Source organism: Tilletiaria anomala (genome assembly GCF_000711695.1).
Source record: "Tilletiaria anomala UBC 951 chromosome Unknown K437scaffold_6, whole genome shotgun sequence".
In the NCBI taxonomy this organism is placed as follows: Eukaryota; Fungi; Basidiomycota; class Exobasidiomycetes; order Georgefischeriales; family Tilletiariaceae; genus Tilletiaria; species Tilletiaria anomala.
In genome coordinates, this window is record NW_013547016.1 from 68,257 (window position 1) to 94,060 (window position 25,804).

Consider the following 25,804-nt stretch of genomic DNA (forward strand, 5'->3'; position numbering starts at 1 on the left):
AGCGGATGTAATTTCAGTGTGCTGTTGCCGTATTCCACTTGCATATTACGAGTCTCTCCTGGTCGCTGTTGAAGGACGCGCCCATGATGGGAAGCGAGATGTTTCATGCGACGTAGCGGTATACGCCTCGCTGGCCCTCAACGCGCTCCATGTAATCCTTTTCGAGCAGCGATTCGAAAGTCTTCTTGAGCTCGGACGCCTCAACGCCGAACCGACCCTTGATCTGCTCCACCACCTCGGTCATTAGATCTGAGTGCTTGATCTCCCTCTTTGCCTTGAGGACTCGCACCGCCGCGGCTTGCAGCACGAGCTCGCGGTCGATCAGCACACGCTGCTCGGTGTCCTTCTGCTCCTCCTGCGTCTGAGCCATCTGGACCTGGTTGATGCGGATGCGCAGCCGATCGTTCTTGATTTTGTCGTTGACTGAGAACGTGTCGCCGTCGTTCACGTCTCTGCCTTGTGGGGATTTTCGCAGGACGCGTGTTGGGATCGGTCCGCAGGCGAGCGACTGCAGGCTGCGCTTCAGTTCGACTGCCTCGAGACCTGTCTGCGCGGCGATGTCCTTGTACGGCAACTGCTTGCCAGACTCGATGCCGTTGAAGAGGGTGAGAATGACAGCTTGATACGTCGAGACGAGCAACTCCTTTTGACCCGCCTTAGGGAACTCAGCGATGATAGTGTTGTTACCGAGCGAATGCTGCCATTGCAGTTTGCGCCCCGAGTTGCGACCCTGGTAAAAGACGTTGAACGTCTCTGTCGCTTGGGCCATGTCTGTCGGCAGGATGATCTCATGCTGTGGGTACGTCGGCCAGTGTGCTTGGGTGAGAACGTTGACAGACATGTCAAATTGATAGGGCAGCTCGCCACTGCCACGCGCCTTGGCCTCGAACCTCTCCCACGCCTTCATGATATCGTCCGATAGCGCGACGTCCTTCAGCATCGTCTCGAGCTTGCGCGTGAAGTCCGGTCCACACTCCTCCTTGAGCTTGAGTAGCATGCTCATCTCCGCGTCAGAGCTGGCCGACTTGTTCAGCAGCAGGCGCTTGGCAAAGTGTCGCGTGTAGAATTCCTCGAACATGTCCTTGTCCTTAGTGAAGCGGAAGAGGACGAGGGCTTTGTTCAGCGCCGTCTCTAGCTCGGTATCCGACATGGTCTTGTTGCCGCTGCGCAGGAGGACGTCGACGTGCTTGGCGATCAGCTCTGGCGGTTTATTATCGCGTCGATTGACACCCCATGCAAACGCATCGCGCATGCTCGCGGAAAAGTCGTTGTCGGCGTGGAAAGCATCTGCGACGATCGCGTCGAGATTGCGCTTCAGCGCCAGCAGCCGGTCAACCATCTCGTCATCCTTGCTCTTGTCGTTGACGACCGCCTCTACTTTGCCACGGATGTACGCGCCGAAGGCAGTGCGCAAGCGCGCAAGCGGTGTTGCTGCTGCATCTTTGCTGTCGCTCGCCTGGGCTTTGTGGTGGCTGGAAGCAACGTGGAAGATGGAGTAAAGATGCGAAAGAGTGGCGATACCGGCAGCGTCAAACACACTTGATATGCCTGAACAGAAGGGAAAATGAAAGGGAAAGGTCAAACATGGTGCCGGCATAAGAACGACTTTCACGCCCACCTGTGCTGAGCTCCTCCGCGTGGTCGTTAGCGACTCGGTTGTAGACGATCGACATGGCTTTTCCTGCGTAAATTTCATTGTCGTAGAGCCACCCGCTCAGCACAGTCTCGTGTTCCACGACGCTCGCCATCCAGTGCGCATATAGAGCTGCGTACGCGTCCTGGCCCGCACTTTTGCTGGCAATGAGCTTGAGCGGAGCGAGGCGAGCGTAGTACGCTTCAGTTGCGGCGTGTACTGCATTCTTGAGCGCGTCGTACGATTGCGTCTCGCAGAAGAGCTTAAGGATCGACTCGGCATATAGCTGCTGGAAAGCAGACGCTTCGATCGAGCGCGGCGGGAGGGGCTGCTTACCCGCACTCGATGATACCAGCGCTGGCGCCTCAACTTGCGGGATGCGGCAGAAAGTGTCGACCGCCCGCGTCGTGAAGGGCAGGATGGCAGCGCAGAGCGTCGGATCCCGCATGACCTGGTATGCAAAGCTGTCGATGGCGAGTTCTTTGATCTGGAAGCGTAGCTGGACATCCTCACCCTCGGCCGCATCCTCGTCAGCTCCGAAGGCACTACGCTTTGCAGGTAGCCGAGCTGCGTGCCGGAAGGCGGCACGATCGAGCGGCAAGAGAATGTTGGCGACGAGATGCGTGCGCTCTTTCCAGGTGGTCCACGACTTCGCGAAGGTGTCGAGCCAAGCCTGTTCATTTTGCAAAGCCTGTTCCACAGCCGTCGCACTGACGTCAGACGAGGGAGGCGGGAGGTCCGAGCGCAGCTGCTTTGTCAATGCCGTCAAGCTCTTTTCGATCTCCACCTTGACTGCTTCGTAGAGCGACTGCAGCGGCTCGTCATCCGACGTGCGCAGACTGTACGAAGCAACCAGCTCGCATTGCCTGTAAAGCGCGTTGTAATCGATGTTCAGCGAGCGGGGGGAGCTGCCCAAGTCGAGAAGCTGACGCAAGCCATGGACCAGCTGCTGCGAAGAGGGCGGACTGGAAGCACCTGAGCCAGCGTCTGTGGGCGGTGCGACGAACTGGAGCTTGAGAGGCTGATGCGTCGTTCGAGAACCCTGCAAGTGCGCACCGGCTAGTGATCTGCGGGTCGTCTGCTGGGCTGTCTGCGCGGCAGCCAGCTTGGCAACAACGGAAGAGAACCCGCCGTTGCCATATTGCCTGGACTCTGCGCAGCGGGCAGGGTGACGCTTGTCCTGCAGCGCATCGAATGCCTCGACCAGCGGGCCGAGGCGCGCAGCCTGAGCGAACGCCATCGTCAGTTCAGGCCTGCTGAGTTGTGAGATTGCATCTGTTGCACGCTCAAGACGTGCGCACTCTAACCTTCGGCCGGCCTGACCAAGATGAGCGCCTTCTGTGATCGTATCGTCATTCGTACCCTCGGTGACGATATCTATTAATCACTCGTCGGAAACAGCGGGCGGGAAGTCCAGCGACAAGAAGTGCGAGCGCGGGCGCATCACAACGTTCAGTTTCCCGCGCCAAAATGCAAAGTGCGAGCGGGAGGCAAGTAGGTGTTCTACTTTGTGCACCAGATCCACTTTTGCATTTGGCAGGCAGTTACTCTCCTTGGATATTCCAAGCACAGGCATCATTTTGCGCTAACACCAGCTGCACTCTACTCGCCCGGTCCCGCGCACAACACACACTCAATGGGTTGTACATCGAAGCAAAGAAGCTGTTCGATTCTGATAAACTATCCGGGAATGTACTCGGACATATACATGACTGGAAGAGGGTCGAGGCGTGCGTGCCACGAGGGGATCATTTCTCCATCGGCCTTCTTCAATTAATAGCAACGACCGACGCTGGCACCTCTTGTTCTTCATCTGTCTCACGGCAAGCTGACCTTCCAGCTCCAATCGATGTTCTTGTCGACCGTCTCGATGCGCGGCTTGCTGGTGCCAAAGATGACGTCCCAGAGGCGCGTCTGCTTGCCGTAGTTGCCGCCATAGTGCTTCCATCCATGGCGGTGGTGTAGGTCGTGGTCCTCCAGGTCGAGCTCCATGCCGAGCGGGCGCAGGATGATGCTGTTGCACGGTGACGAGGCGTCTGCACGCGACACCGAAAATGAGAGGTCAGTGTCTGCGCGTGCGGTAGAAGCAAGCGACGCGTGCAGCAGCGGACTCACAGATTCTGGCGCCAGAATGGCCGCCGCTCTCAGCAGTAATGACGTATTGTATGCAGATAAATGCCTCGGCGTACGTCACACTGAGCGGGCCGAGATTGAGCATGACGAGATACGTGAGAAAGGGCACGATGTACGCATCGAAAATCTCTTGCTCCGTGTCTGCGAACGCGGAGAGCAGCGAGGAAGGGTGCTTCGTCATGTGGTGGGCTTAATGAATGCGTGATCATCCAAGAGAGATAATCATCGTCATCATCAGCATTGGCAAAGACAAGGAACAGGGCTCACAGTGCCATTTGGCAGTTTCGACTCACTCTTGTGGTACTTCCACAGCGCAGGGACCTCGTGCATCGCCCTGTGGTACCAATAGAACCAAAAATCGAGGGTGATCGACCAGAGGAAGAGCTGCAGTCGTGAACGAGATCATCCAGGGTCAGCGCGGGACAGTGAATCCAGGTGTTGTTGCAAGCGAACGCACCTTGACAGGCACCAGCCAGGTAACGCTGGGGAGCTCGTTACGGTCGTAGATGAGGAAGAGCCCGATGAGGGGACGGAGAAGGACGACTTTGAGCACCTCGGACAGGATGTGCCAATCCTTGTCGTCTGGAACGCCGTCGCGCGGAGCGTTGCCTGTAGCCGACCGGGAGTAGCAGACATTGAAAGCAGAGGGAAAAATAGCGTCAGTCAGTCAGCATGGTTGGTCTAGCCGACGGTAAATAGATAAGTATAGATACGCACCGTCGAGGAAGCCGTACTTCATCGCAAACTTGTTGACCTTTTGTGTGCTCCACACCGACAGGCCATTATAGGCGGCTGTGTACAGAACGTACGCAGCGATCGGGTGGAGGGTAGCACCTGTGAACTTCATGTACGACCAGTGCATCAGCACGGGCGCAACAGCCCAGGGGAGCGTATGGGCATGCTGCTGCCAGAACGTCCACACAGGCACGGGGTCGTCCTTCTTTTTGATCGGAGCTGCTTTCTTGCCGGGGAAGTTGGGTAAGACGTCGAGGAAGGCGATGAAGCGCTGCGCGCGCGTCCACTCGGAGCGCGGCTTGCTCGGCCAGCTGGTGTACATGAAGGCCTTTTGGGCGTTTCGCACGCTGGCGTCATTGCTGCCGTTCTCTGCATCGTCCTTGTTGCCGATTTCCCCTGTGCTGTGCTGCTCGGGTGCGCTGGCCAGAGATGATGTAATGCCGTCGGGCATGATGACCGTTTACTTACTGTTCGTGTGCGGTGGCACGCAGCTCGGATAAGACGGCGAGGCGACAGTGACTCGTCGCAACTGTCGATGGAAAGAAATACTGCAAAACTCTGGAGGTCTGGCGCCCAGCAGGCTACGCTAGAGCTGATACACTAGATGGGCAGGGTAGATGTTTACACTGAAACCTCGCCGAACGCGCCTATCTGACCCATCAACAATGGGGCGGGGGTATGGCTGTTGCGCTGCTGGCAAGGACGGCGTTGAGGATAATGGGGGCCATGATTGAGGGCGACCTCAGGAGGTGTATTGTCCGTGACTGTGATATCTGCCAAGCCAGCGTAGTGAGGGCTTTCCATGGTAAGCAGGTAAGATGTTGCAGGGATGCATACTGGAGGTCAGGTGGGGGCTCCTGCGTGAGAGAACGTGTGAGTGTGTTTGGTGTGTGAAAATGTATGTTCGTGTCGTTCCGCCCCCTTCCCCGCACTAGTCAACCTGTCGACGCTCTTTTCGGAGCCGGTTGAAAGGTGGCACCGGGTCCGAGTGGCGCATCTGGCAACCCTACTTGCACTTTTCCGCATCTCGGTCATCAGTCTCCGCCGACTGCCGGGCTACTCACTTCTCACCTTGTGCCGGCCGGCACTAGTTTGGTTCACCTCCAAGCTCCAGCTGTCCACCAGCACTGCACATACAGCAGATTCGTGCAAAACGTGTCCCCAACAGTACGCTCCTCTCCAACACACGCGCCTCTGACTTACAAGCGGCCAATCACTTGCGCTTGACCTTCGCTCGCCGCCTCACCCATCGCCGTTCGGACGACAACGTCATGTCCTTCCCGCAGCCCTATGTGCCTCTCGCCTCGAGCGTCGCGCACCACCTCGTGCAGTGGGAAGTGCCACACGTAGTGCGCGTCAGCTTCCACCGCAAACCGGTCAACGCTCTGAGCGAAGCGCTGTGGCGCGAGACACAGCGCATCTTCGACCACCTCCACTCCGACGGCGACGTGCGCGCTGTCGTGCTCTCCGGCGAGGGGAGGTGCTTTACCGCTGGGCTGGACCGTACGTGGCGCCTTTGGACCTCTAGAAAGGAGGCTGGTGGGGCTAAACACATAACCTGGACTGACCGGGCGATTTTCGTTCATAGTGTTCGATGCGAACCTCGGAGAAATCATGGAGGCCGGCAGCGATGTTGCGCGTAAAGCCTTCCTCATGCGCCAACATGTTCAAGACTTCCAGGCTGCCATTTCCTCCATAGGTGAGCAGTGGCCTTGAATAACTCCAGCTTCACCCAGGGAAAGAAGCGAAGCGTTTGAATCTGGCATTGACTCCTTCGCCGCATCCTCAATCGCCCGCAGAAAAATGTGAAAAGCCCGTGATTGGCGCAGCGCACTCGATCTCGATAGGCGGCGCGATCGATATCCTGTGCGCATGCGACGTGCGCTACTGCTCCACCGACGTCGTCTTCAGTATCAAAGAAGTGGACGTGGGCCTTGCGGCGGATCTGGGAACGCTGCAGCGCTTTCCTAAGATCGTCGGCAACGATTCCCGATCACGCGAGCTCGCGTTCACCGCGCGAAACTTCGACGCCAAGGAGGCGCAGGAGATCGGGTTCGTCAGCAAGATTGTAGACGGGGGACAAAAGGGCGTCGTCGGTGAGTCCCCCAACTAAATAATACTGCTACTGTGCCTGCTGCGAGCCACAGCCTGTACCCTTTGAACGGGTCGCTCATCCACTCGCTTCTGCCCTCCGCTTCGCAGCCGAGGCGATCAAGACGGCGGCGCTGATCGCGACAAAGTCGCCTGTGGCGGTACGCAGCACGAAGGCACTGATGGTCTACTCGCGTGATCACAGCGTCGAAGAGGGGCTACGTTACACGAGTATCTGGAACGCGGCGATGCTCCAGTCGGAAGACCTCCTCGCCGCTATGGCTGCTGCGATGCAAAAGACGACGGCGACGTTTGCGAAGTTGTAGCCCCTTCACTCGGCATTTTGTTGTTCTTCTCTTTGTCAGCGTCGAGCGAGGCAGTCTACTGCGTCCCCTCTGCCTCTTTCCTTGCACAAGAGTGGTGCTGAAGGAGCAAGAGTTGCAGTTGCAGCAGGGCGGGCGGGCGGGCGATCTCGAGTCCAACGAATTTGAGGCCTATGATGGAGAGCTTGGTGTTGAGGGAATGGAGTGCAGAAAGTGTTGACTGCTCATGTAGGTTTGCCGGTAATGGATACATCAAGCTATCTGCCCAAGGCAACCGCTTGCCATGGGACAAAGTGTCAACCCGTCGGATGCAGTTGTGGACAAGGAAGCACAAATCCATATGAATGTGGCCCCATTCAAGAGCATGTGCAGCTGTCAAGAAACCAGTACCTGCACGTCAGTCAATTGCAATTAGAAGTACAGGCTCTGGCAGCTGGTAACTGCATTCCATTGATCCACCGCAAAACTACTTGCCAGGCGACAGTCTCCAGCAGGGCTCCCGCGAGCGCTTGGGCATGTGGCGCTTCGCTTCTTCTAACAAATCCCGATTGATTTTGCCATGAAATCATCGCTGCTCATGCGCTCATGGTTGAGTGCAAGGACGAGAGGGGTGACTGAGCACCACCGCGTCCACCAACCCCGCATGAGCAGCGATAAGCACTTGCAGAGTCCACTGGTAAGCCGGTCTGCAGCGAAGCATCGATGGTGAAGGAAAAGATGAGGGAAGGGGTTTGGTGATTGGTGTGCCCTAATAGCCCGTAATAAAGCTGGAGCTGGTAGCATCTAGAGGAAGCCTCTCAAGAGAGAGGGGGTGCAGCCTCGCGTATGTTTAGTCTGGGTCACCCACAGGCTGTTGCGCTTCTCTGGCCCACGTCCAGTCTCCTTACCAGTTGAGACGAATGAAGGGGGTCAAACCTTATTATTCAAAATCGGTTGATGCACTCAAGGCAGTCGAAGTCGCGCATTCTTGAAACAAGTGGAAGGCGTGAGAGCAGGGACGCGACAGGATTATGCGCAGGATGAACGATCTGCAGCGTCGCGTGAAGAGGAAGTTGGCGCTCCGCTCAGCCTCAATGTTGCCGAGCTAGTATGCTGTGGTGGGCCACATGACACATACGCAGATCTGGAGGCGCTCCTTGCTCTTCTCTAAATGACGAGTAATCGTTACCATCTGCCCTGGTTCGATGTGGCAATTGGATCTGCCACCCCCCGCCCTCTCGACGCATAGGAGCTATGGAATCGAGCTCGAGAAATTTTTGTTCTGGTCAATCAGGAAGCATCCAGTGCAATCAAATGGCTGCAATTCCAATTCAATCGCCTCACAGTTTTGCATTCGCACGTCGATTCATCCAGCACATGGAGGCCTTCTCTACTGCGAGAGATACAAGAGCTCTTATAGCTCGAGCAACAGTGGCACCAAACGTTCAGCACAAATCGCTTAGGACTGGTCAGCCAGAACGCGGAAGATCCATGAGCCGCTTGGGTTCGAGATGTCCAGCAGATGGAGCATGTAACTCGCCGCTGTTTCAGACGCAGCATCCGGAACCTTGGGACACTCTCTCATTGATATCGCTTACTGTTGAAGCCCAAGGGGATTAGGTGTCACTTCCAGAGCTCTCTTAATTGAATGCCGATGTTTACACTGTCGAGGACATGGGCAATGACGACAGCACCGTCAAGTCAGCGTCCAGACCTCAGGGAGCACTGCACTCCCACGTGCACGTCGACGACGCGGCGGAAGAGGCCGATGACGACGGGTGTCTAGACTTGCTTAAGGCGCTTGCGCTTCACGGCGAAGGCCTGCTAGAAGCCAGAAATTCCTGTGGTAAGAGCATATATTCATGAGTGGCAGTCGCGTGACGCGGAAAAATGACTGGTCTTGGTGGGAGTGACACGCCAAATGGAAGCAATGCGAGAGATGGGGTTGGCGAGTGGTATGACAGTAGCGAGTCAGCCTTCGTAGCGTGCAGCGGATGATGTACTCGGCAAGCGAGCACTGATATGAGTAAGCCACGGCATGGGGATCAGATAGGACACGAACGAAAGCATCGTGATCAGGATTCCTCTGCGCTGGGACGTTGACCACGACCACAGGAGACTCAACAAGCGTTTGTCTTACTTCACTGATAACGCCTTTGACCGCGCCTGTGCACACTCTCAATGATCGATGCAGCGCTACTGAGGGAGCACGTTGGCGATGGCGGCAACGATACCGATGATTGCAAGGTAGCATGAGGTGTACTGGGGCTACCGATCGCAGAGGCAGCGTGTGTTTAACCCATAGATGGGGAGAATGGCAATGCACCCCCGTTGGTATGGGAAATGTTGGCAAATGGACAGAGCATAGGATGAGAAAAATCCCATCAGCATCCATATGCCAACAAGACGCACCACTGGCCATAGATCCATGAGAGCTGAACTTACTTCATTACGCATACCCAACGCGTATACAGCGCTTCTGAAACGTCAGCGGTGAGTAATAACGATGCAGTGGAAGGTTAGCGGAATGATGGCGGAGAAACCAGAGGATAAGTAGCTATCAATCGGCGCACGGGCTGGCTGAATGCTGCTGGCATCGTGACATGGTGATTCAATAGAGTCAAGGCTCTGCAGAAGCTGATGGGAGATGATGTGGTGGTGATTAAAGCGATGAATCTGGATAGACGCATGTATATGTGGGGGAGGTATACCCTTTGGGGCCAAGTGTTTTGAGTAGGGACTGTTACCCTCTGCAGGCACACGCGCAGTCTCCTGGGCTCGCCTATATTGATTCGTCGGGGCTTTTACATATCGTGAACTTGCGATTTTGATGTGTCTTTTAGTTTGTGTGGAACTATTTTAATGTGTCTAGCTTTTCATTTCTGTACATAGTGAGTGGGTGGACGACAGGGTGGACGCGCCGGCTCCCAAAAAGGAGAGAAAGAAAGAAAAAGAGAAATGAAAGAAGTAACTTCCAAAGTGGACTTCAGTCGACCATCATCTCTGATCATTGTAAATCTTTTCGAACATGCCCCGTTCACATCCCGCCGGATCATCGAAATATGCTTGGCAGATCGACCAGCGCATGGACAGCGCCAAGAATAGAGCCCCGTTTATCTTTCTGCTCGATCAGTCGGCCGAGCACCTTGCCCCGCACAGGCCCTCGTTATGGGGCAGCGCAGTCTGGCGCTCCGTCATCTGGATGCGTCCAGCCTCCAGCCTGGCGTCCAAGGACCCAGGGGCCAAAGAGGTGGTGCTGGAGTCAATGCAGCAGGCCGACACCTCCTCCCTTTCCGCCGTGCAGCCTGTCCTGATTGGGAGTGATCGTCGCGCCTCGCAGTCTCGTACACGGTCCAAGGGGGCGCACTGCTGTCAACTTCTCGGGATCTTCTACCCGCTGTCATCGGTCGGCTAACTCGAACACATCGAGCGGCTGCTGAGCTACAGGGAGCAGCACAAGGAGTGCTCTACCGCTTGGCTGGATCCGGCTGACGGCGGATCCTGAAAGCTCAGCGATCAGCGGTGCATCCGTTCAATCACTCCGCTTCTCACCCGCTTCTGCCCCAGCCTGTTCCGGGCTCGCTGCACGAGGCTTTGCATCTTAAAGTTCAAATTCCTCATGGACCAGAATGCTTTTGTCTCTATGCGTACCTAATTCTGGGCTCACCAGAGCTGGCATTTGACAGCTTGGCCATTGTCTTCTGAGCCACAGTGGAATTGCTCCGACAAACTGGCCAGCTTTGTTCCCCGCAGCACGTATGGAGGGCGATCGTTCAGCGCTCAAACCCTCACGTATAAGAGCATGCGCGACTATGATTGAAGTCCCCATTCCTCACACTGTCCTGACATCCTTGCCCAAGTCCTACCCCTGCCCCTGCTTGCCTCTAACGTGCTCATTCTCTAATCCGCCATATCGCTTGCATCTCCTTGCCGATTGCAACGCATCCGCGGTGCCAATCAGTCCACGACATCTTCGTATCGGTAAACGCTGGACTTCGCGGAACAGCATCACAGGCTTAGCTACAGCCTGCCTACTCTACACTCGAGAGCCAAGACGGCTTTCTCCATCTTTCCTGGAAGCGCTCGCGTGGCTTGGTAGTCATGCACGCGTTCTTCGTCTTGCATGCGATCGCGCTGCTTATGGCACTGCTTGCTGTGAGTGGCACACATGGTGCGATCTTGCCTACAACAGGCGCGATCGACCCCGCCAGCAGCAGCAGTATTATCGGCAGTAGCAGCAGCTCGACGCATGAGTCGAGCAGACGCGCGGTATCTTCGCGAGCGGACCTGCCGCTGCGCAAGCGCTCGATACGCGACGCGATCGACACTACTGGCTCCAGCGCACTTAGCACAGTCGACACACTGTCCAACCTGCCCACTGCTGTGCAGAGCGGCTCCGCGAACATGATCGATGCCGCCGCGTCCTCGCAAGACGACGGAGGTGCAGACGGAACGGGAGGAGCGCCAGCGCCAGGAGCGGCCGCATCGACCGCGCAGGACCAAGGGCCGCATCTCAGCTATGCCGGACCGAAATCCAGCGTCAGCATCTCGACGGGCTCCAGGCCACCACCGTCTCCACCGGCAGGCTGCAGCGAGGAGGCAGGGTCGCAGCCGCAATAGTACACGCCCATCCAGGGCCGGCCTACCCTCACCAGCCGTATCTGTAGGTCTCCATCCCGAGCGTGACGGAAGACTGTCTCAATGCGATTTTGCTGACTTCATCACGTTTCTCACATCTACGCCGATCAAGCGATATATGCAAGGATCACTTTCCAGCTGCGTTAATCAAAGCTCCTCAAGTGCCAATCACATTCATCACGCACACTCAGCAAGGCACGCAAGGCATCACTAACCGCCACACGGACTGAACTAATGGGACCCTCCGGTGAGACACATAGTTCGAACGTGTGTGACAGCTCTGCGCCTGGACTGGAATGATCCGTGTTGGCTGCGTGTATGCATGTATGTATGTGCTTGTATACCAACATAACCTGCTCAATGCGTGGGACGCGAGGAGACTACGCCCCTGTCGCAGCTACGCCTTTGCATGGCCGCCAGCGATTTCGTTTTCCCTGTGCGAGAGCAGCGCATCGCCCACATCGCGGAGCGCCCACGCGAGCTAGTATGTCTTGAGTGCATCTTCGAATGAGCTGGGCTCCCGCGAGCATCCTGCGGCGCCACTTGCGGCAACGGCCGCGTCGTCCCTTGCCGCCGAGCTGCCGCCTGCCTCTTTGGCGCCGACTTGTTATATGGTCGCTTCTATCTCAGAAAAGAACGTGTCATCCTGAAGAAAGCAGATGCAAGACAGCAGATGCGCCGAGCATGCGTGACGAGCCAACTATACTCTTCGTCCCAATGCGAGCAGCGGGCGCATATGCAGACACGTCTCATCGCCCTCGAACAACGCCTCGTTCGAGGCCCCTAACTGACGGGGGTCAACAGCTTGGTTCTTTCGGAGTACGCTTCTTTGAGTGTGAACATACAGTCGTCAGAAATGACTTCGAGCTGCATGTTGTACGGCATCGCGCCGCACAGACCGATGTGGGTCAGAGTGCTGATCGGGCCGGTGCGCTGAACTTCCAGCGTGACGCCGTCATGCGGGGCATATACTCCAGGGAGGGACGAAGGGCTTGTTGAAGCGCTTGGCACGCAATTGCCCGGCACGTTCGCAATGCTCGACCGTGATGTATGTGGACACTGCTCCGCTCGACTTTGTCGCCATGATCGTTGCGCCTGCTCTTGCGTCTGAAAGGATGAGCGGTACGGACACACTGGCACCGACGACGTAACGATTCACGTCTACGAAGGGTGTAGCTTGCTCGAAGACGGGTTCACATGGCTGCTGGTTGCTCCACCAGCCGAGCATGCGCGCATTCTCATACGTCATGTAGTACCTCGCATTCACGCACATCACCTGCATCCGTCCCTGTCGGATGGTCCGGCGCACACGCTGCACATCGCGAAGATACCGCATCATGTAACCCGACTGCGACGGTGGTGCCGTGGCGCTTTGGGTGTTGGACTAAAGTCCGAGCGAGCGCATGGAAGTCATATTTCATCATCTGAGTCACCGCCACTGCCGTCTCCAGTCCCACCATGCCGCAGCCGCTGCCCCTGATTTTGCTCAACTCGGGATAAGTAGTTCCATGTGCCCTGGACCGAGCCAAAGTTAATCTCGCCCGCACCGATGAGGACGGCGTAGAACAGAGAGCAAGTCATCATCCTAAGTGGGATTGAAAGTGAGCAGGGAAGCACGCGCAGAAGACGTAGAGACGAGCAAGTGCGGACGGTGTGCTTCACAGGGGTTTCGCTCCGCAACGTTGTCTGTCGCCTCAGGTGGGACAAAGTCGGGATCCTGGAGCAAATGCAACCGAGCAACGGCGAAGTTGACGAAAGCAAGTGTACAAGTCATACATGCGGTCGTCTTCCGTGGGGGGGGGGGAGAAGCGGGGAGAGTTGGAAGTGGAGGAGGACAAGAATACGAAAGCTGTGCTGTCATCGGTGCATTGCAATCAATCGATCCCCTTGGAGGGTCGAAACTAACAGAGTATTTGTATAGAGAAAGGCAAAGACTGCGGTCTACTGCTGCCAGAGTGCAACTCGGGGGCCCCGACGACAGGGTCTAGGGCGCAGTTGCGGAGGCCTCTGGGGCGGAACCCTGCAGTTTCCCATTTGCCCTGGCTGATGCCGAACCTGGCTCAGGCTGGCTGTGAATCCGAGTCCATGGAGAAAACCGGTTGAGCTTTTATCTAGGCGCGGCAGTGCAGGGCTGTGGCCCCAACCTGCCCTGCTGATAGAGAGCGCTGGCAGGCTGTGGCGGCAGGGCAGTGCAATGTAGGCTGCACCCCACTCGGGCCTTGCTGTACTAATATGGAGTGCAGAGTCTAGCTGTGGGGTATGGAAGTCGTGTGGCGGGACAGCTGTCTTGAGGCATGTGTCCTGCGGCCCGTGTCTTGTGGGCTGTGGGCTGCAATGCTCGTTGCCACTGCAGCGCCGAGAGAAGTTGCCGAATATCAGGAAGCGCCGCTGACGAGACGACGTTGAGTGATCTCAACTCTGACCGGTGGCTGGTCACTACGATGTATGTACCCCACTGCTGGTGAGAGGTAATATCGCCACAGGGGAGCACACGGACCTCATAGCAGTCTGTCAGGAAACGGCTCCACTCTGCTCCAGCAACTGGCTTTTATGTAGGTTGGGATTCGGCGAATATATAAAGGTGAACGTGCAGAGACAGTGCATCAGACCTGACTTCGCCTTTCGTCCATCCACACCAGCCCGCGTCCACACGCTCTGGGCTTCAGCCGATATTCATTCCAAGCACACAAACGTGAAAGAGCAATTCGGCAAGGAACATACCAGAATGGCAGCCTTCCCGCAGCCCGATTTTCACCAGGACAACTACGGCCCATCTTACGCGACGCCTTATGGCGGCCCCGGGCCTGTGCATCCATATAACGGTCCCAATGGGCCTTCCGGAGGCGGCATGCCGATGCCAGACTACAGCACCGCTCCGCTCAGCGGCTACGGCAGCCGCGGATACGACTCGTCGCAAGGACCCTACCCACCGCAGCAGTCACAACAAGTAGGCTATCCACAGCAGCAGCAGCCGTCTATGATCCCAGGATACCAAGATTCCGCGCGCGGCACCGGCGGCGAAGCGGGAGCGTACTATTCGCAGCCTCCCCAGCAGTCAGACGCGTACCCTCGGCAGCAGCAACAACAACAACAGCAGCAGCAGCAGCAGCAGCAGATGTACGACGAGAATGGAAACCCCATCGAAGGCGGTGAGCGTGGGCTCGGCACGATGGCGATGGGCGGTATCGCAGGGCTCGCAGTGAACAAGATGACAGGTGCGTTGAGGAACGTGAGCCTCGCGCTCTTTCCCTTTCCAAGCAAGTTTATGTGTGTCTCACTTCGTTTGTCTCAACACCTGCAGGCGGGCACCACGGCGGCATGACGTCTGCGCTCGGCGGCGCGCTCCTGGCACAAGGCGCCAAGATGGCAGTGGAGATGATGAAGGACAAGGGTAATCATGGGCACAAGCAGAACATGTTCGGCGACCACCAGCAGCCCCAATACGGCAAGCCGCCACCACACTATGGGGCGCAGCAGAACCATCCTCATGGAGGTGAGCGTCCTTGCGAAAGATGTGGTGCGGGAAACGAGAACTTGCTCCTTACAATTGCGCGTGCGCTTTATTCTTTTTTTCGCTCGGCAGGCCAAGGCTTCTTTGGTCTCTGATCGCACGCCGAAAGGCATCAGCGCCTCTTCTCGACTCTTGTCCCCCTGTGTACCGCTCACTGTCCTGCCTGTGCTCTTGCGCACGTGCATCTCGCTGATATGCGCTTCGAGTCTTTCATATTCTGTCTATCGTCGCACTCGCTGTATCAATAGGATGATTGATGAATTCCATCTCCCCCACTGCACGCGCACACATGCCCATGCGCAAGGTGCGAGTCGTCGTATGCCCCCGCACTTGGGGTCCATCCCCAGTTCGGTAGCTTCCCACCAGCGCCCTATAGATACAAGGCGGTTCAGAGCTGCTCGTATGCTTCCAAGGACATTGATTATTGCCTTGTGGTATTTTCCTATGCGCTGCGCTTGCGGCCAAGCTACCAAACCCTCCGCTAGAGGTGGTCAGCGGGTCAGTCAAAGCGTCGCAGGTTCGTCTCCGAAACAGGAGGCGGAAGTGCGGCGACTGTCGCCACAGTCACTAATGAAGATAGTTCAAGCATAAACAATGCAATTGTACGGATTTACAAAGGGGCCACATGATTTTCTTTGTGTAAAAGCAGCCAATGACCTTCCACAGCGGTCTCCCCGCCGCACCGCGCCTCAGTGTTTTCGGTGCCTGCCTGCCCCTGGGCCTGGCAGGCACTGGTATATACTACTAATAAAGCAAACAGGGCTCCACGCTGGAACTTGTCGTTTTGCCTCCACCACCCCCATCTCGACTCCCTCCTGAGTCCACCTGCACGAGAGCGCTACGCTCTCGGCAACAGTCGTCCCCAGGCATCTACGTTTCTTTTATATATGGTGAGAAAATGCGCAGACGGAGCTGGATCGAGGGAGAGAACGGCGTGCTGATCGAGCGTGACTGCGCACGCCAACCAGTCCCCCGAACCACTCAACTGTGACCCTTCACGACACACATCATGTCCGCCACCATTGATCCCAATGTCCTCACCATGCCATCGCCTCCACAATCATCATCGCCCGATTACAACGACAACAATGGCAATGATTCAATGACATGCCACTCTGCTTCGCCGGCGGCGTCAATAGCCTCCTATCTGTCGTCGCCTGCCGCCGCCAGCTCGTCACGCAAGCGAAAGGCCTCTTTCAATGCCAGGCCCCCGCAGAACATCGACGACCCGGCGCAGCGCAATCTCTGTCCTTCGAACAAACGAGCGAAGCCTATGTCTCCAGAGCGCATTGCGCGCCTCGAGGCTCGCCAGGCAAGAAACAGGGCATCGGCGCAGGCTTCTCGGGACAAGAAAAAGGCATTCATCTCCACCCTTGAGGTCGAACACAAGCAGCTCTGCAAAGAGAATGTTATGCTGAAGCAAGAAAATGCTGCCATGAACAACAAGATGTCCAGTCTCGAAAACAGGCTCAAGGCCATGGAGTCCATGATCAAGTCCATCCTCGACCCAGCCAGCGGCCAGTCATCACTCGTCTCGCTTCCTTCCATCGCACCGTGCATCCCATCTTCAGTAGCCTCGACATCGATCAGCTCAACGACTGCACTGAACCTTACGACTGACGCCGCATCTAGTACCACCTTTGCAACAGCGCCTTCTGCAGCGCCTTCCTCCTCTTCCCTTGCAACCACTTCCACGTCTCTCTCTGTGGCACCGGCCGCGCCGTTCGCCGCCCCGCACATCAAGCAGGAGCCGGTAGCCAGCTGGACGGAGGGATCAGAATCGAGCGCTCGTCTCCCCGCAGTGGAGGCGTTTACCCAGCAGCGGGCGCTCTTCTTTCCTCCTCCAGTATGGCTGTCAGCAGCTCCAACAATGCTTTTTGCGCAAGCGCGGCAGTATCGGTCGCGGCTGCATTGCAGAGAATCGACGGCGAACATGTGGTTGCAGGGCAAGGCACGGCAGGAAACCACGGCAGCAGCGGATCGGGCATATTACAGAACCGGTGCGAAGATGCGGCGACAGCTTCGAGCGGATTCAAGACAGTCAGCGCCAGCAGGATCGATGAACAGTGTGCAGGAGGTAATAAGGATGGAGCGAACACTGAAGGGTGCGCCACGGCCATCACCATCAAGCAAGAGCCCTCAGACCATGCGGACACGGGTAAGGTTACGGTTGGTATTACGACCTCCACCACCGCTTCCCCTGCACTCTTCGAGCCATCGCCGGCGGCCATCCTCAACGATACGGCTGTGCCTCTTGCGCAAGCTGGTGGACTTGGCTTGATCCTCGGAGACAACAACGACCATGTCCAGCCTTTCTTGCCTCACGACAGCGAAGAGCAGCATGAGCCGCCTACATTGACGACCACCAGCGGAGATAACAGCATCGATTCTGCCAGTGCAAGCACCCCGGCATACTTTGATGACGAATTTGCACAGACATTCGACCTGGACGGCATGCTAGAAGACATGGCTCAATCTCGGCAGGAGCAGTATCACGACAGGAAGGAACAGCAGCAATGCGGCCACGACGGCGGGGTTAGCTTTGGTGGCGCATTTGACCTTGACCTTGGCCTTAACGTCAACCTCGACATCGACTTGGACCTCACTGTGCGCAACGATGCGAGCCTTTACGATGCACTGTGCGCCGGCACGCGCTTTGCTGGTGACCAGCAGGAGCAAGACGACGATATCAAGCAGAAGCAATCGCAAGATGGTCAGATCGTCCAAGCAGATAACATACCCTCTACGCCGCCAAGTTTTGCGGAGCCGAGGGATGCCGTTGCTTGCCACGTTTGAGCCCAACACTGTCAATCGTATTGCTGCTTCCTGGGATCTCGTCGGCCGCGCTGTCGTTCCCCTTCCGTCCCGTTCGGTGCCCTTGACCCACTGTGGACTCTTTATCATGTACGGATAGCATCTCTCCGCTCTTGCTTCGCGTTTCGGCTACAATGAATGACATGGCTGTGCCTCTGAATCCCCTTTTGTGCTGCAGGCAGCGCCTCCGGGCACCTAGCGTTTGCGCGCGGGTGGAGTGTCGCGAAGGAGACGGGCTGGAGCCGGGGAGTTGGGAACTCTGGAGTCTGGACATTGAACGGCTCAAGACTTCAAGAGGACTGACACGCGTTCGTGCCTGCAGGGCTGTTTTAAATAGACCAATAGCTTAGAGACTCCCTTCATCTGCATATAAAGTATTCAAATACTCTCACAAATTACACATACACGCTGGGATGGCCAAGCGTAGGGGACGGTGCATATGCAGAGCAAGGGGGCTACTGGCGAGGGGCTCACAAGTCACAGACTGTCGCAGGGTATTGTGCACACATCTGTTGATAGACTGTTGCATAGTCGTCCCGAGTATCGAGACCAGAACTTTAGATAAGATGCTTGGAATGTGATGAAGATCTGAAAGATTTGAGAATTTGGAATCGTATGGGGAGGTAAACCAACGATCAATTTTGGTCATTTTGTGGAATATAAATTGACAATGAAAGTTAACCGTTGTGAACAAGGCGTCTCCCGTTCATCGAACAATGATCAGAAGCGATGTCTCCTCCCTTCCATCTCCTTTCGAGTGATCAAGAGGCTCTTCCAATCCAAGTTGAATCGCAGTTCTCAAAGTGCTTTGACCAAGTGCTCAACTCAACTCAAACACTCGATTTAGGTTGTTGCATGCAATGCCGCTCATCCTTCTCTCAATCCTCGATCCGACTGAGTACGGAAATACTGGAGAGAAATGCCGAGTGGGGGAAGTGGGGTGGACCGTAATAAGAATGTAGAAACATGGCCGCACTGCTCGAGGACGCGGGCCCGCAAGCTGCACAGGTTTGCCTGAGTGCCGAGGGCGTTGGGCCCAATGATAGATGACTGAGATGAAGGGAAAGCCTGCAAACTGCGAAAGGGTGTATTACATACATTTTTAAGAATGAAAATGGTTCAAGGAATAATAGCCGAGGCCATCAGGCGGCGGGGTGACATGGTAACTCACTATCTAGCCTTACCAAGTACTCATTCTTCATTACTCATTGCTCATTACCGCATCTATCATGAGGAATGGTGCAGACGCGTGACAAAGGGTTTGTTGCACACTGCTCACTACATACTCCCTGCTCACTGACCAGATCAGCATCGTAGTGAGTGACATCCAAGCTCCAACAGTACCAGCCCGTCGGCATACAAGTCGCGTTTGCGATTTGTGTCCGTACTCTTCGGTGGCAACATGTATCACGACATCGTGCATCATGCATCATGTGCGGCAACACAAATTTTCCGTAACCTAGTAAAGCCCGTACTGCAGCAGACTGCAGCCCCCACGGGGGGTATATGCTACAGCACTGACAACAACTCTGAGCCCCTGAGTGCTGCTGAGCCTAACGCCCGCAAACTGACACTATACCTCGCTCGACGTACACGGTACACGTCCTCATGATGTAACTGCTGTGCCGTACATCTGGACAAGAGTAAACCATGTACACACCTCGCGGGGTGTCGCCACTGCCAAGTTCTCTGCATACCATTGCCTATTCGCGTCACTGGATAGTTCAGAAAAGATGATAGTAGAAAGTAAAAAGGGTGGAACCGGACATGATACGGAATCAGAAATTAGTCGATATATATACATATACTGTATCTGAATTAATAAACTGTGGCGTCCATAAAGGAAAGTCAGGAACCGCGATTCCGTAGAGACGCTCGTTCCGGTTCTCTGGTTCGCACGTCCAAGTCCAACCCTGTCTAAAGCTCAAAATCAACAGAATTTGTGCATGTAGCACAATACAAATGTTGGAGGCAACAGTGAGTGGGAGCACGATGCCGGCGGTCGGGTGAGGTTGTTGCTAGCAGTTAGACGCCAGTGGTAAGTGGAGTACCTACTGGACGCGACGGCGGACGCTGGTGGACGCCAGAAGGAAATTCATTGTTTGACAATCGACGCTGGCAGGCACTGGTGGTTGGCGACTGGGGATGGCAACTGTGACATCTCAATGCCTCTTAAGTATGTTACATTTGCCCCTGTTGGAGGGTGTTTGATGTTTGAACGCGTGCTTGTGATTGTCGAAGGCTTGTCTCTCTCTGTTGCGGCAGGGTTATTGCTGACATGTCGGGAGCAGAGATTCAGACTGCTGCCTCCTGCGCGCCTGGGCTCTGGCAATTGGAGCCTCCGCTCTTCTGGCTTCAGCCTTGTACATTACATAACATGACACATGCTATGTATATAGACACCTTGCAACTTTCTTCTGCCACGTTCCACGGTCGCCGGTCCGCAAACTGAGGACTGTCAGCATTCGGCACTCTGCAAGGGACGGTGTTCCTTTTGCAAAGTATATACGTAGTATTTACCCATGTATTTAAAGTATGTCGCATATGAAGGTACGTAAGTAGGAATGATTTTATTTTATTTAGCGCATAAATATACCTCCATCACTGCGCCACAGCTGCCCCTTCCATGCTGTTCTGCCGCCATTATGTACGACTGCAGGAAGGTGCAGCGATTGAACGCCGGATCGCTGCATTTGGGAAGGCTGCATATATATGCACCCAAACAAGATATTTGCTGTATAGTATGTACGAGTATATATATATAACATAGATGCTACCTACCTTGAATAAATTGTATGTACATATGACCTCCCACAGACCCACGCATCGCAGCTCTTATCCATGTGCTAATATATTTTCCGTGGCTTGCCCAGTTGTGCTCAGCTAAGGCTGCGTCTGCTGCGCTTTGCAAGGCGATGCAATGTGTGGCAACGTTGCGTCTGGGCGCGCTGGGCAGTGTACTTGGCGATAGCATTTGGCACTTCGCATTGGTACTCGTATGTATGTATGTATATGTGCAATCTGTAATCATTCGTGCATACATACTCATACATATTCCGCTGATAATTGGGACATGTTGACACATCCTGGCCCCACGGTACAGCCTCAACTTGGCTGCATCACACTGTACAACTTGACGTGTACAGACCAAATTGCCGATACCTGATGGACAATAGTGATCTATGTCATTAGAGTCGCTACCTACAGTTTCAGGGTAGAATCTGGTAGCCTGTGTCGTAGTGATATGAATGGAGGGCAGTGACATGGCGATGGCTGTCCGTTGTCATGATATTGGATCAGGCGAAGACCAGTGCGTCGGTGTTTCACGGTATTCTCAGCTTACGTCGTTGTGCTGGCGTCTCAAAAGTCTGGGCACGCATCGCCGCCGAAAACAAGCCTCTGGCTATCGAGCATCAAGTATCGGGTACATAAGCATTTACGGTCAAGCGATCAAGCGCAAGCAACCGTGGCATGGCTGGCTAAATGAACAGAGTGCAAAAATCTGCGACAATCGTGCGTGAGCAAGCCGTAGACGCTGCGCGTTCAGTCGCATCAGCCTTCACAGAACTGCATCAACTCTTCACTGTCTAACCCTGTCCCCCTTGCCATGAAAGAACCGTAGGAGCGCGTTTTCAAAATATGACACCTGACGATATCAGTAGAACTGGCGATGATGCGATGAAATGGACAAGCGTATGCATCTTACGTAGTCAAGTTTGTTCGACGTGCAAAGATGAACGATATCGATGAATAGTGAACAAGAGCTGAGGCCAATCAGGTCGTTGAGACATCAGTCGGACCGAGCTCTACATACTGAGGCCTCGGTTTTTTTGCACATCCCCAATATGAACCTAAATATGTTCTGTACAATCCTTACCCGATGGAAGTGCAATCGGGCAGGATGGGCACACGCGCGTGTGAGCGGCGACATAGCAAGGGTAAACCGCGAGCCGGCGCCGAACCGAGCCGGACCGGAGCGCCCGAGCACCGAACTTCGAAAAATGCAGTCCACTTTTGTGCAAAGGAAAAATGTGTTTACACTTCCCTGGAGCGGATCAGGCGAGCCTCGTTATCATCGATAGTGTACATACTAATGGTGTGTATGGCTGGACCTCGTCTGGCCCCGTTGCACGAAAAAAAAGGGATTCGCACCATGGTGTACGTATGTATCAGGGACGCGAGAAAGGAATTCAAATAGGTCCAAATTCTTCATATGAAGGTCGGAGAACCTCGGGACGGGTGGAGGGTGGTTCTCGTCGGTGAGAAAAAGGGAACCAGCATATCACTTTTCGACAAGCTCGACTCTCTTTATGATTCAAACTGTCGAAACATTGCGAAAGCCCAAATACCTTCGCAATCCCAGCATACAGCTGTGCCCATTACATAGCAGCGCCTCTCGCTGCGTTTCCCGTTCCAATCATTGCTCGAGTAAGAGCCAAAAAGTGCTTCCGACTCTTCTTGAGTTTTGAGCATTGGGATGTTTGGCGCTTGAGTGCCTGAGAGTTAATGAGCGATGGGCTCCGAATCACAATGGATCTGGGACCTCATCCGCTCCCTGACTCTAGCGCCAATCAAGGGCTGAAAACATGTGAGGGGCTTTTACGATGGGACGAAGCAAGCACAGGTGCTCCGTCTCTCCTAACGCCTCAGACTCAGACCTCAGACCGCACACGTCCATCTTTGTGATCGGATTTTTGCGCAAGATTCTTGTTACCGAGCATTCTCAGTTTAGAGTGCGTATATACTGTATGTACGTCTTTCCTTGTGGCAACAGCGAACACATTGCTCAAGTTGCCAATGCTCCGGGTGAACAGAAAAACGGCCTTGGACGACCGAGATGAACAGCGAGCTATGTACCACTATGTAGAGAGTGTCTCACCGCGAGGACACCAAAATTACAACTAATTCCTCTCCTTGCCAAGCTCCCACTCTAAAGCTTCGTCGAGAATCAATCAATACAAATCCAAGGTCGAAAGTCAAGCGTTAAGACTCTCATCAAGTGAGCAAATGAAGAAATGCACTCAGGACATGCACGTCATGAGTGGGCTAGTGGCGCCTCATTCTCTGATTCTGTAGCGGCCGTCGCACCCAGTCATGTATGTAAGCACTGGAATAAATCTGTCAAAGTGGACTGTAAACGTGGTTCCCTATGCCCTTTATAGCTCTCCACCCCCGTGTGCTGGTGAAATGTCTCACCAACAAGGATTGCATACTTGTAAACGCGTGCTCTAGTCGGACGTAGACGCACATCCACGCTGAATAATTGAGGTGCCTGAATTCTGGGTCACTTTTTTATATGTACATACATATGTTTGTGTCAACATGTACTAGAACATGGGTATGAACGGACCGCGAACATGGAATGTGAAATCCGTATCGAGTTATGTATGCAACGTTCTGAGCCATTACGTACTGTCGATTATTATGGGTTCGTTTATACCGGCTGTGGATCCGCGTTCCCATGCCACAAGTGTCTGATTGGGAGGGGGGACTTTGTGCTTTGGATTGATGGCATGGGCCAGCCTGAGCCACCAGCGGGTTCTCATCGTGATGGGGTGCAATGATAGTAAACGTCTGATTACCTTCCTGGGTCTCCCCTCAGCGCCTCCGCTCTCTGGTCTCTGCAGCTGGCTGGTCGGCAGGCTGGTGACCGGGCGCGTTTCGTTTTGCCTCCGGACGGGCCTCGTGGTCAGCTTTGTGCAGCGATCTGTTTGGAGTAATATGTAGTTACTAGTCAGTAGTCAGGCGTAGTATTGATCCACTACATAAGGCGAACTGCTATTGCTGCCGTTGGCACACGATCTCGTTCGGCGCTTTGCATTATGATTCGCTGCTGCTCACGAAGGATCATCGATGCTGATGCTGCTGTTGATTCCCGCATCCGCATTCGCAATTCGCATTCACAGCAGCGCTCGCCGAGGCCCCTGCTCAGGCTTTAACATCCTGCTGGCTCCTTAGCCAAGCCCGACGTAGAAGTCGCCGCCCGTTCATTTTTATTGTCTTCATCTTCCTCTTCATCCTCGCTCGACGCAGGTCGGACGCCATCCAAGTCGAACCGCGGCTCTCACACACTGCGCGAAGGGTTATCGGTGGTGAAATAGCCTTGGGAAGAGCGCCACACCCTCGGCAGCCAAGACACAAATCTGTCAGCTTGAGTCAACGTTAGAGTATGGTCGAGGGTCTTCGCGTGGAACTTCCGCACATTGTCAGCTCGAAGGATATTCAGAAGGATAGTCTTCGACAGGTTTTGCCCTACATTCCAGAAGTCTCGCTTTTGTTGAGAAGTCTGAATATGTCTTCGACTGCCCACCAGGAGGTGCGTAATGTCGAAGCGTACGGAGCTGGAGATCCTTTGACGAGCACCCCGCCGACTGATTCGCCCATCCCATCGGGCTCCCCTTCCTCTGCAGGAAATTTCGCGCTATGACTATTCGCATGAGCAAGGCACAGAAGTGGGCGGCTACCCATTATCCTCGCAGCCATGGCTCGCAGCGCCACCCAATTTTCTGAACGTATCCGCAGGGATGATGATAGTCGCAGCCGATCATTTAGTGAGCGCGCCGACGACACCAACGTCGTACGCATCGGGACAGCATGCATACGCACGCGGCCCCGGGGGCATGCCTCCGCCGCATCACCCAGCATTGTCGGTCGTGTCGAGCCCATACACACAGTACGTCGTCGATGACCATCATGCTGCAACTGCTACCGCTGCCGCTGCAGCTGGGGCCCTTCCGAGCGCGGACCAAGGCTCGGGATCCGGCGTGCAGACGCACCACTCGACGCCAGGCTTGCCATCAAATGCGCCTACGTCTGCGCATCTGGGCTTTGCTTCAGCAGTGGCGGACTGGCAAACGCTCATGCCATCCCCGCGCCTCTCCGTACCTCTCCCATCACAGCATTCTGCACCCGCACAGGTTCTCCCGCTTGGCCCGCCGGGGATATATCCCGAATTTGCGCAGCGATACGGAGGCGCAGGCCACGGTGTGGAGAACCGGCCGCGGTCGATCAGCTGGAGCACGCCATCCGATCATTTGTCAACTTTCCATCGACGCCCCTTTACAGGGAGGGCGAGCTTCAGCACCCAGGTACCGCCTGTGGGCGCTCCCATACCGCTCTTCCAGTCCGACTTGTCAGGGCCAATAGGCGGTTTCGCTCCGAGTGCCTCATCTTTCCAATATCCTCTCGATTCGTACGCATCACTGGAACCGACTGACCTAGGCGGAAACGAGCACATTACGCCGACATTGATGCAGCCCATGTGCCTGGGGGCAGATCAACCACCGTGGGCGGACCTTGAGCAGAGCCCTTCGTCTACATCCACGGCAGGGCCAATGCGGCGGCGAAACTCGACTGTATCATCAAGGAAGAGGTCAGCTCGGTCGACTGCGACAGAAGTCGTGTGCCCTTATCCAGGGTGCGGCAAGGTGTTCCCCAAGAATCGAGTGTACAACTTGAAGGCTCACCTGCGAAGTCACACCAATTCCAAGCCGTTCTCATGTCCCGACTGCGACCGGTCCTTTTCGCGCAAGCATGACCTGCAGCGCCACGCTCGTGTACACGTGAGTCGAAAGGAGAAGCAAAGGAGCTACCGCAGGGGATGTTTTAAAGAATACTGAACCCTTTCCTCATCGTTGTCTCCATTGTGCACGGCACGCCAGACGGGCGACAAGCCATATATGTGTGAACCGTGCGGGAAAACCTTCCCACGATCCGACGCACTGCGGCGACACTGGAAATCGGAAGACAACTGTCGGGATAAGCTGCCAGAGCTGCTAAAGCCCCATTCACCCGGGTTAGCCGGTGATGGCGGCAGCGACGATGCGGACGGCGATGGGGATGGAGATGCGGATGGGAACGGCGACGGGGTTGGAGAAGGGGGTATTGATGGTGACGGCTTTGGCTACCGGGGCTTCGCCTTCGCCGTCAGCGTCGGCGACGACGAGG

General features: G+C 55.3%; 11 protein-coding genes across 11 annotated transcripts; 6 read left to right on the forward strand and 5 right to left on the reverse strand.

The window, feature by feature from the left end:
- Positions 1-103: 103 nt before the first annotated feature.
- K437DRAFT_266250 (Cullin-domain-containing protein) lies at positions 104-2,873 on the reverse strand (the record flags this gene model as incomplete). Its single annotated transcript, XM_013390177.1, has 2 exons — positions 104-1,548; positions 1,619-2,873. The coding sequence occupies 2 exons, from the start codon at positions 2,871-2,873 to the stop codon at positions 104-106; spliced, it is 2,700 nt and encodes an 899-aa protein (XP_013245631.1).
- Positions 2,874-3,282: 409 nt separating this feature from the next.
- Positions 3,283-5,296, reverse strand: K437DRAFT_231544 (fatty acid hydroxylase superfamily protein). Its single transcript, XM_013390178.1, has 5 exons — positions 4,484-5,296; positions 4,224-4,375; positions 4,060-4,150; positions 3,749-3,955; positions 3,283-3,669 (listed from the first exon to the last, which is right to left on the reverse strand). The coding sequence occupies exons 1-5, from the start codon at positions 4,950-4,952 to the stop codon at positions 3,452-3,454; spliced, it is 1,137 nt and encodes a 378-aa protein (XP_013245632.1). The 5' UTR covers positions 4,953-5,296; the 3' UTR covers positions 3,283-3,451.
- Positions 5,297-5,616: 320 nt separating this feature from the next.
- K437DRAFT_292715 (ClpP/crotonase) lies at positions 5,617-7,052 on the forward strand. Its single transcript, XM_013390179.1, has 4 exons — positions 5,617-6,004; positions 6,090-6,200; positions 6,301-6,597; positions 6,704-7,052. Exons 1-4 carry the CDS (start codon positions 5,773-5,775, stop codon positions 6,916-6,918), a joined length of 855 nt encoding a protein of 284 aa, XP_013245633.1. The 5' UTR covers positions 5,617-5,772; the 3' UTR covers positions 6,919-7,052.
- A 104-nt stretch (positions 7,053-7,156) lies between these two features.
- K437DRAFT_253721 (uncharacterized protein) lies at positions 7,157-7,876 on the forward strand (the record flags this gene model as incomplete). Its single annotated transcript, XM_013390180.1, has 2 exons — positions 7,157-7,287; positions 7,390-7,876. Coding segments are annotated over 2 exons (209 nt in total), but the record flags the coding sequence as incomplete, so codon positions are not given.
- A 724-nt stretch (positions 7,877-8,600) lies between these two features.
- Positions 8,601-9,552, reverse strand: K437DRAFT_148496 (uncharacterized protein). Its single transcript, XM_013390181.1, has one exon. The coding sequence runs from the start codon at positions 9,314-9,316 to the stop codon at positions 8,687-8,689; it is 630 nt and encodes a 209-aa protein (XP_013245635.1). The 5' UTR covers positions 9,317-9,552; the 3' UTR covers positions 8,601-8,686.
- A 1,307-nt stretch (positions 9,553-10,859) lies between these two features.
- K437DRAFT_148618 (uncharacterized protein) lies at positions 10,860-11,939 on the forward strand. The gene is made up of 2 exons (XM_013390182.1): positions 10,860-11,557; positions 11,645-11,939. The coding sequence occupies exon 1, from the start codon at positions 10,996-10,998 to the stop codon at positions 11,512-11,514; it is 519 nt and encodes a 172-aa protein (XP_013245636.1). The 5' UTR covers positions 10,860-10,995; the 3' UTR covers positions 11,515-11,557; positions 11,645-11,939.
- A 192-nt stretch (positions 11,940-12,131) lies between these two features.
- On the reverse strand, positions 12,132-13,305 carry K437DRAFT_253725 (uncharacterized protein). The gene has a single exon (XM_013390183.1). The coding sequence runs from the start codon at positions 12,869-12,871 to the stop codon at positions 12,488-12,490; it is 384 nt and encodes a 127-aa protein (XP_013245637.1). The 5' UTR covers positions 12,872-13,305; the 3' UTR covers positions 12,132-12,487.
- A 518-nt stretch (positions 13,306-13,823) lies between these two features.
- Positions 13,824-15,327, forward strand: K437DRAFT_253726 (uncharacterized protein). The gene is made up of 4 exons (XM_013390184.1): positions 13,824-14,084; positions 14,172-14,747; positions 14,834-15,025; positions 15,116-15,327. Exons 2-4 carry the CDS (start codon positions 14,258-14,260, stop codon positions 15,136-15,138), a joined length of 705 nt encoding a protein of 234 aa, XP_013245638.1. The 5' UTR covers positions 13,824-14,084; positions 14,172-14,257; the 3' UTR covers positions 15,139-15,327.
- Positions 15,328-15,868: 541 nt separating this feature from the next.
- K437DRAFT_292719 (uncharacterized protein) lies at positions 15,869-17,043 on the forward strand (the record flags this gene model as incomplete). Its single annotated transcript, XM_013390185.1, has 2 exons — positions 15,869-15,933; positions 16,012-17,043. A coding segment is annotated over exon 2 (990 nt), but the record flags the coding sequence as incomplete, so codon positions are not given.
- Positions 17,044-17,412: 369 nt separating this feature from the next.
- Positions 17,413-18,109, reverse strand: K437DRAFT_148641 (uncharacterized protein). The gene has a single exon (XM_013390186.1). The coding sequence runs from the start codon at positions 17,945-17,947 to the stop codon at positions 17,501-17,503; it is 447 nt and encodes a 148-aa protein (XP_013245640.1). The 5' UTR covers positions 17,948-18,109; the 3' UTR covers positions 17,413-17,500.
- A 7,187-nt stretch (positions 18,110-25,296) lies between these two features.
- Positions 25,297-25,596, forward strand: K437DRAFT_206874 (uncharacterized protein; the record flags this gene model as incomplete). The annotated part of the gene is made up of 2 exons (XM_013390187.1): positions 25,297-25,419; positions 25,519-25,596. Coding segments are annotated over 2 exons (201 nt in total), but the record flags the coding sequence as incomplete, so codon positions are not given.
- Between the last annotated feature and the right edge of the window lie 208 nt (positions 25,597-25,804).

What these genes read in the sequence shown, in the direction of transcription:
- K437DRAFT_148496 (XM_013390181.1), bottom strand. Translation starts at nt 9,316, where the DNA reads ATGGCCAGTGGTGCGTCTTGTTGGCATATGGATGCTGATGGGATTTTT.
- K437DRAFT_148618 (XM_013390182.1), top strand. Translation starts at nt 10,996, where the DNA reads ATGCACGCGTTCTTCGTCTTGCATGCGATCGCGCTGCTTATGGCACTG.
- K437DRAFT_231544 (XM_013390178.1), bottom strand. Translation starts at nt 4,952, where the DNA reads ATGCCCGACGGCATTACATCATCTCTGGCCAGCGCACCCGAGCAGCAC. An exon ending in GAAGTACGGCTTCCTCGACG is followed by an intron (nt 4,376 to 4,483) that starts GTGCGTATCTAT and finishes GGTCGGCTACAG; the next exon opens with GCAACGCTCCGCGCGACGGC. An exon ending in CCTGGCTGGTGCCTGTCAAG is followed by an intron (nt 4,151 to 4,223) that starts GTGCGTTCGCTT and finishes TCACGACTGCAG; the next exon opens with CTCTTCCTCTGGTCGATCAC.
- K437DRAFT_148641 (XM_013390186.1), bottom strand. Translation starts at nt 17,947, where the DNA reads ATGATAAAGAGTCCACAGTGGGTCAAGGGCACCGAACGGGACGGAAGG.
- K437DRAFT_253725 (XM_013390183.1), bottom strand. Translation starts at nt 12,871, where the DNA reads ATGATGCGGTATCTTCGCGATGTGCAGCGTGTGCGCCGGACCATCCGA.
- K437DRAFT_292715 (XM_013390179.1), top strand. Translation starts at nt 5,773, where the DNA reads ATGTCCTTCCCGCAGCCCTATGTGCCTCTCGCCTCGAGCGTCGCGCAC. An exon ending in GGCTGCCATTTCCTCCATAG is followed by an intron (nt 6,201 to 6,300) that starts GTGAGCAGTGGC and finishes AATCGCCCGCAG; the next exon opens with AAAAATGTGAAAAGCCCGTG. An exon ending in GGGACAAAAGGGCGTCGTCG is followed by an intron (nt 6,598 to 6,703) that starts GTGAGTCCCCCA and finishes TCCGCTTCGCAG; the next exon opens with CCGAGGCGATCAAGACGGCG.
- K437DRAFT_253726 (XM_013390184.1), top strand. Translation starts at nt 14,258, where the DNA reads ATGGCAGCCTTCCCGCAGCCCGATTTTCACCAGGACAACTACGGCCCA. An exon ending in CGCAGTGAACAAGATGACAG is followed by an intron (nt 14,748 to 14,833) that starts GTGCGTTGAGGA and finishes CAACACCTGCAG; the next exon opens with GCGGGCACCACGGCGGCATG. An exon ending in GCAGAACCATCCTCATGGAG is followed by an intron (nt 15,026 to 15,115) that starts GTGAGCGTCCTT and finishes TTCGCTCGGCAG; the next exon opens with GCCAAGGCTTCTTTGGTCTC.